Raw genomic sequence first — 8,326 nt, 5'->3', positions numbered from 1 at the left:
ATTTTAGTACATAGTCGATGTGAGATACAAGACTTCTCTTTAGGTCTGTGACATTATCTTTCACTCAAACTAGAGTCTATTGTCCTTGGTGGCATATCGCTTGTACTCCTAAAACTAGTTCTGATATTATTTCTCATAGTCTGAGATTTAACTTTTAAGCTCATGCGGCTTTAAGATCCGGACATAGACTCATTTGACATCTCAAATCAGTATAACTGTTATGATTCACATCTTTGTGAGGTATTATCCACTTCAGCTCCCTTAGTTTTACGGTTTTGTTTCAAAAAAGGTATTTCACAAGAAAGTGACGGTGTGAACTCTTATATCCTATGAATAATTTTAGTACACAATCGATATGAAATTCAAGACTCTTTTTTAAGTCTATGACAACTAGATAAAGATAATAACAATTTTGATTGGATCAAATTTGTTTAATTTTTTTAAAATAATACATAATATTATAAAATTTTAAAATTCGATTCGAATTCAAATTAATTTTTTTTTAAATTCAATATGAATTAAAATTTACAAGTTCTGTTTAGTTCATCGATTTTTAAAATTAAAATTTTTTTATATATTTTAATAAAAATTTTAATATATTTATATATAAAATCATTATTTTTATTTTATAAAAATTTTAAAAATATATAAAAATTAATAAAAATATATAATTTGATTTGATTCAATTTTTTTTAAAATTTTTTGTATCTCAATCCAAATTTAATATATATAATATCTTATTTTAATTTGAACTAAATTAAAAAAATTTATCTAAACCAAACAAAAAAAGATATAATTTAAAATGGATTTTACCGCTTTCTTAATTTTTTTTCTCGCACCTGCTGCTCGGTTCTTGAATTTGTCGTTAAGGCCAAAAAAAACCGAATTGGTTTCGTCTTTGACGTTGAGTGCACAGGCATTGTGCGTGAATGAAAAAAAGAAAAAGTAAAGATTTTTGTGGGATAGAAAAATAAAAAATCGTAGGAAAAAGGAAATTAGATCCCGGGGAAGGCGCGACACGAGTGAGTTGAGTTGTCTTAAGGCGCACAAACAGCGAAAGCCAACTACTAACTACCAAACACGGAAACCCCCAACCAGTTAGGACTTTAAATTGGGGAGAGCCTGTTTTCAAATCAATTATCTCCTCTTCTTCCCTTTCTTCTTCTTACATTCGTGGAAGCAGTCCACAAAAGAGAATAAAAATATCGTATCTTTTTCTTTTTTTTTTTTTTTTGTATTTTTCAGCGTAAACTCAAAAAGTCCCACCAACATCAAACACCCATCTTTGATCTTTTGCCGCTCCCCAAAATCCTTTTTTTGTTTGTTTTGTTTTCCACTGCATCCATCTTCAAAGATATATCTCAGGTAATGATTTTCTTTCATTGTTTTTTTTTTTTTTTTTTTTAAGGAATAGGAAAAAGCGATCTTAACATTAGCAAATTGGTGTCTTTTCTTCCTTTCAATCCAGATTTAATGATGGATGATCCTCACTTGTTTTCTTAATTGGTCTTTTACTTTTTGAACATCGGATGATCCATTTCGTGAATAATATATAATTTATTCGATATGGGGTTGTTGAACAAATTCAATTTACCTTAATTGTTACGGTCTCCTTTAATTAGTTGTTGTTACTCCTTATTCCCTGAATCTTAATCTTAGGTCATTACCATGACTCAAACAAAGAGTTTCCTTTCGTCTCTGTCTCTTTCTTCCCCCCAAATACAGGCAGATTAAGCCATGCGTTAATTAAATTTTATTAAGAAAACAACGCAATTGCAATGTTGATCAATCAGTTGCGTGGTTGCGTTTTTGTGTTTCTTTCTTCTTGATTTTCACCACTGAATCTTTCATAATGTCAATATGATGTTATCACAATTGAATGAGAACCGATGATCAAAACATATTCTGTCTGATTATTTTATTTTGGCCAAGAATTATTTCTGATTATTTATCAACCATTTTCACATCCATAGAATGTTATTCATTCTGTTAAGCTTCCGACTCTGGCAGCTTAGCATTTGACACCCGTTTTAGGTGGTTTTATACCGTGGAGGAGTTCTCTATATCGGCTGAGTTACACTATGAGGAATGGAGCACAGCACCTTGGTGAATGTTCTAGCTCAACCTCTTGGAGCAGTCAGCAGGATACTGAGGATGACCAGATGATTGCTGTTGTGTTATCAGAAGAACTCGCCAAGTTAGATGGTTCTGTTGCTGGACGCCTGTCTGGTCTTGCACCTGTTCCCGTATGCCGCCCCACCTTCCCCCCCCCCCCCCCCCTCCCTTTTTTTGTTGATTTAGTTTAACTTCCCTCCACTTATGAAGCTTTTATCTTCTTCATAGATCAGTCTCTCTTATTTAGCTCTTTACTGGATTTCACTTTAAAAGTAATTTCTTGTAGTTTTTGTTTTGTTTTCCCTTGAATTCAAGGAAACAGTCTGCCCAGTTCTCATTAAGCAATCATTACCTCTAAGCAATGATGCATTTGCTGTTTCTTGTTGTTTTATCTTTTATTGGTTCTGCCTTTTCTTAAGGTGATGGCCACGATGTTTTACCGCAAATGAAGTTTTTACTGCATTATGAAAGTTGTCCGATCTGCACGGTTGTAGCTTATTAAATAAATTCTGTTACTGCAATATTTTATTGCTTATCGAGTGATGGGTTTTTTTTTTTTTTTTAAATGTAAATTTCAGCATGTTCCACGCATAAATTCCTATATTCCAAACATAAGTGATGCAAGTTTGGATCACCAACGTCTTCTACAGAGGTATGTCTTATGCTTAACAGTTTCAAAAGCGAGGTTTAAGAGCTTCTTAAATGTCTTCTAATCTTCCTTCAATGGGAAGATGTTGAAAAATATCATGGATATACATATCTATATAGCAATTGTTGATCAAAATTGGAAGACATCTTGATTGGTATACTTTGTATTCATTGATAAAACTGAAGAATTTAACTGATTTAATTACGGCTTTATTTGGTTGGGTTTTTCTATTTGCTTTTTACTTTTAGAAGCAAAAAATAAAAAAGTGAGTTGGATACTAAAGCAAATAATTTTTTGAAAGATTGTACACAAAATATGTCATTTTTTTAGGTAACAAAATGCATGATTCTACTGCTATATAGACTTTATGTTATAATTGGTTTACATTTTAATCATTTATCCATTTTAAATCAATTATAATATTGCATTTGCCTTTTTTTATAGCCATTTTTTTAAAAATGTAGAAATATCAACCAAACGGAATCTAAATGTTTATATGGAAGGAATTATTCAGACGATGCAGTAAAGAACGTTCAAGTGAGAAATTAAGTAAAAACCACATGCGATTTAAGTCATGGTTCTTCAGAATTGTACTTGACTTTATCTACTGCTACTGCTTTTAAAAGTCTGCCTTATTTGGTGTACCAAAATATCTTATTTTTTTGACATGATAGTAGGAGATGAAGTTATTCTGTTATTTTCTTATCCTGGTAGATGTTACCATGCTAGAGTATCTTAGGGTTGTGCGACAATGAATCATCTATGAGATCTGATATCTAAGATAGATACTATCCCTGAATTCTTGCATGCTCAGCACCGAGCAGTCTACCAGCTGGACATTTCTCCTCCCATATTATTTATTTTATTCACTATTTTTTAAGCTCATGAGTCCTAATGGATACAGTCTATGCTTTACCTCAAAGGCTGTCTGCAGCAAGACATTTGTCTCTTAAACCACTAGTTCTTGAATGTGTTTGTGTGTTTTTGTGCATGGGACTCATAAGTAGTGCATATACTTAGTGGAATATTACGGCCTATGCAACACTCATAAGTAGGTCATTTGACTCGTTTATTAATTGTTTACTTTAAGCTAGCTTATGCAACATGATTTTCTTTGGGTAAGGTTGTAAACTAGAGCCTATTTTCATCGCTACTTGAACCTTAGCTTCAACCTCAATGTTTGTTCCTATGTCTAGTGGACATCTTGAGGGTTTACCTCTTTTATCTTTCTTTTAGAATATGATTGAGAAACTTGTGATTAAGCTTATGCTAGGATGTCTTTGCCCAGAGCTTGCTGCACTTCTACAGTTTCTTAGCTTTATGTCTTGGGTAAAAGTATTTGGTAAATGCCTCATTTTTCTCAGGCTCCATGTTTATGGTCTATATGAAGTGAAGGTCTCCGGTGATGGAAATTGTCAGGTATCCATTGTAAAAAGTAATGGTGAAATTTAATCTCTCTCATATTTATTCACCTCTTTTATAGTCAAGCTTTATGACTAGTTATTCAACGTACATCACCTTGCTGTGCAGTTTCGTGCACTTTCAGACCAGATGTACAAGTCGCCTGAGTATCACAAGCATGTGCGGAAAGATATTGTTAAACAGGTACAGTGTATTTGTGGCTTGACTGGTGGATTTGGGTCTAGCTATTTTATGTTCAACTAAATTTAGGCCCTTATTGTTATGCGTTGAGATCATGAAGCGACCTTGCAGGGATTGAAAATTTTCACCAAACGCATTGGTTTAGTTCACAATAGGAGACCTATGTACTGTAGGAGATGAGATATTAACTTCATAACCTATTTACAATACTCCCGGAGAAAAATACCATAAAACCCAGTTGAAATTTCAACATCTCATACACCTTAGTATATATCTCTATCTTGTCACTCAGCACCACTCTTCTTTTTTGTTCTCCCCCGAATTTTTTATTTTGAGGTAGTGGCTGTCTCATCGAGAATTTTGCAAAATACTTTTGCTGCAGCTTCTTCCAGCTCCATTCTCCTGTCTCAAAATCATAACCATAGCAGTTATCAAAATTTACCTCTCTTCTCATGACATTTTACCATTCAAATTGAAGATATTTTCCGCCTATGACTTTGATTATGGCCAAAGTACCACAACTATTCAACCTATGCAAACTATCTTGGACTTACAATGATGGCAACTGCCCCAACTCAGCATAAAGTCATTTAGCCACTGACAGTGTACAGGCTCTTGTTTCTGGTATCACCCTGAGCAACCCAAGGGAAACACTATTCTCTGACCAGCAAATCATACTTTTCTGCCTTTCCAGATGTTAACTGTCAATCTTATCCATATATTTAGATTTTTTCTTTTTTTTTTTTTTTCAACTTATTTGATCAACTGTTAAAAAATTCACCAACCAAAAATTCCCTGAAAAGTAAATTGATGGAGTTTTAGATTGTGAAAGATATGTTAGAGGCTGGCTGAAAATAAATATTAAGTACTTAATTTTAAATGATTAATTCTTTTTCTTATTTTTATTCCTTTTGCATATTCCAGCTTAAAGACCACCGTAACTTGTATGAAGGATATGTTCCTATGAAGTACAAGCGATACTGCAAGAAAATGGCAAAGTATGTTGCTTCATTAAGTGCCTTCCAAATACTGCTTTTATGTGACAAGTGTTACTTGAATGGATGCATTTATATTTGAATTTAGTCAAACTTGATTAGTTGCTCAAATTGAAGAATTTTGAATCTAATTAACCTTATCCTGTAGGTCTGGAGAATGGGGGGACCATGTTACCTTACAAGCTGCTTCTGATAAGGTCTTATATTCATTCATAAAAACTGTCATAATTTGCTGCCTCTTTTTATCATACTGTTCTAGTAGGTAGTCATGATATTTAATTTTTGTATCATATGATTACTCTGACAGTCTTTGTGGGATTTCTTTCTCCTTTCATATCTTTAATCCTCCATGCACAATGTAATGCATGGAAATCAGCATACAGATGATGTAAATACCATTCCAACTCAAGTATTTTGTCTCATATCTCAATGGAAGACATTGATTATGACTTCTGTCAAAGTTGTGTTCCTTTTACAAGTTTTCATCTGTATTTTAGCCTTTAATATTTCTAATATGCTTATAGATATTTCTTAGATGTTGGCTTCCTTGGTAATTGTTAGAAATTATCTGATAATTATGATGCAGTTGTGAAAATATTGTTAGAAATATCTGAAGTATAGATTCTTTTTTATTATTATTTCTAAAAATTCCTCAATTCCTCTAAGTGGTGAAGCATCTTCTGAGTTTGTAATATCCCAAGTAAAATGGCTCAATACTCTGTTGAGCGTCATTCCAGTTCATCATATCAGTGTGTGATATATATGATATTTGTTTATTTGCAGTTTGCAGCAAAGATATGCCTTTTGACATCATTCAGAGATACTTGCTTTATTGAAATTATGCCACAATTCCAGGCTCCTAAACATGGTAAGACTGTAAAAAGATTGATAAAAAAGGAAAAAACATTGATGTCATACCTGTAACAGGAACTTTCTATTTTTTAAGTTGTTACTCCTCATACTCTCCCTGTCCTTATCACTCTGTGTGTGTGCATACATGGGTACACTTTTATTCAAACAATACTGAGCATTTTATTTAACGAGACCGTTGGTTGGTTAAGTTGAATTTCTTTTTTGTTTTTACCCCTTCTTACTAAAAATAGTAAGCTGCAAGGAGGATTCTCCCACTTTGACTTTATGTATTTTTTAACAAGGCACATGTGCTGTACGGATACCTTTAGGCCTGTTATCATTCTAACTAACTGATCAATATGCTTTGTACCCATTGATATGAGGTTCAAGAATCTTTTTGATCGCCGTGAATACATTCTGATGGTTTTCTTCTCTATATCTATTAATGCAGAGTTGTGGTTGAGTTTCTGGTCTGAGGTCCACTACAACTCACTATATGAGATCCAAGGTCTGTTTATGGTTAAAACATAATTGTTTTTTTTTTTTGGCCAAAAAACATGATTGTTTAGGTAGAGCCTCTAAGGATGTTGGGTTTTCCAGAGTATAATAACATCTCGTTTCCAGGTGCCCCAATTCAGAAGCCAAAGAAGAAACATTGGTTGTTTTAGATTAGCATAATGTTGGACAGGATATAGCAGTCATGCTGCTGAAAATTTTAGCACTGTGCACACTATGCTTTATATTGGTACAGATGATATTGAGTTTTTGGTCCTTATTACCCTAAAAATGTATAGGGCTGCAAACAAACAAATATGAACGAACAAACATATGTTTGTAATTTGTTCGATTATTTTTATGTTTAGAGATAGTTAGGCTCAATTTATATTCGATAAGAAAATTATTTTGTTTGTTTAAGTTTGGTTCATTTAAATGATGGGATATTTACATTGGATTTGTGTTCAGTTCAATTAAGTTGAATTCGTTTATGAATATTAAATAAATATGTTTAGAAACAGATATAAACAAATATATTCAGGAACAATAAATAAACTAAAATTAAATAAATTTAAATAAGCAAAGTTTAAACGAACATAAATGAATTCAAATGATCATAAACGAATCTTAAAATACGATTTGGATAGAGGATAAAAATATAATTTTATTATTCTTATTATAAACGAGCAGTACATGAGTAGTGAATGAATAATAAATGAACGAGTTTTAAATGAACGAGTTTTAAATGAATTTTAAAAAAGTTTGTTTGCGAATATAAATACACCAAATAGATTTTTGATAATGTTTGGTTCGTTTTGGTTCGTTTAATAAAGGAACATAAAATTGTTATCTAAAATGGTTTGTTAAACTTAATAAATAAACATAAACAAATAACAATTGAATATATTCACGAACTATTTATTAAAAATTATATTTATTTACACCTCTAAAAATATATGATGCTTTTGAGATTGAAATACATGAGGTTATTACTATTATTTTTTTAAGTTTATATTTGATATACTGTTAGTGAATCAGATAATAATAACTCCTTAATAAGCAAATATCAACCCTTAAAATAAATATATATAAATTAAAATAACTTATTCATTAATGAAGTATTATAGTTTAATTCACCTCATTAATAAGTTATACACTATTATTTTTTTAAGTTTATATTTGATATACTGTTAGTGAATCAGATGATAATAACTCCTTAATAAGCAAATATCAACCCTTAAAATAAATATACATAAATTAAAATAACTTATTCATTAATGAAGTATTATAGTTTGATTCACCTCATTAATGAGTTGTCATCATTTGATTCATTTATAGTGTACAAAATCTATGCACTAACAATGTATCAAATATAAACTCTATTTTATTTTGTTATCCTTTCTGGAAGGTGGACTTTGTTTCCTAATAGATCATTTTTTCTAATTCTGCTGTAATATATAATAATGGTATATTTAATCCAATATTCAATCTAATATTGATAGAATATAATAATTAAAAATAGAATAATATAATTCTATTTGATTATATTTTAATCATTCTATTTGATTATATTTTAATCATATTAAAAATGATATTTTAATTTAATCATATTAATATT

The 8,326-nt window shown here is 31.1% G+C and overlaps 1 protein-coding gene across 6 annotated transcripts; it reads left to right on the top strand.

The window, feature by feature from the left end:
- Positions 1-911: 911 nt before the first annotated feature.
- On the top strand, positions 912-7,128 carry LOC111316494 (Cysteine proteinases superfamily protein). 6 transcript variants are annotated; one of them, XM_022918429.2, is made up of 10 exons: positions 912-1,365; positions 2,011-2,246; positions 2,694-2,767; positions 4,129-4,183; positions 4,295-4,369; positions 5,291-5,364; positions 5,510-5,558; positions 6,145-6,229; positions 6,665-6,721; positions 6,838-7,128. In XM_022918429.2, exons 2-10 carry the CDS (start codon positions 2,082-2,084, stop codon positions 6,879-6,881), a joined length of 678 nt encoding a protein of 225 aa, XP_022774164.2. In that variant the 5' UTR covers positions 912-1,365; positions 2,011-2,081; the 3' UTR covers positions 6,882-7,128. The 6 variants fall into 6 exon arrangements, with proteins under 6 accessions (XP_022774164.2, XP_022774169.2, XP_022774167.2 ...); XM_022918432.2 differs by having other exon boundaries at positions 1,105-1,365; positions 2,035-2,246; XM_022918430.2 differs by having other exon boundaries at positions 1,105-1,365; positions 1,995-2,246.
- Positions 7,129-8,326: the final 1,198 nt, after the last annotated feature.

This window comes from Durio zibethinus, chromosome 24, assembly GCF_047325235.1.
Source record: "Durio zibethinus cultivar Kanyao isolate XHJ-2024 chromosome 24, ASM4732523v1, whole genome shotgun sequence".
Classification (NCBI taxonomy): Eukaryota; Viridiplantae; Streptophyta; class Magnoliopsida; order Malvales; family Malvaceae; genus Durio; species Durio zibethinus.
Note: the sequence above shows the minus strand (reverse complement) of the source record. Positions and strands in the feature narration are given on the sequence as shown.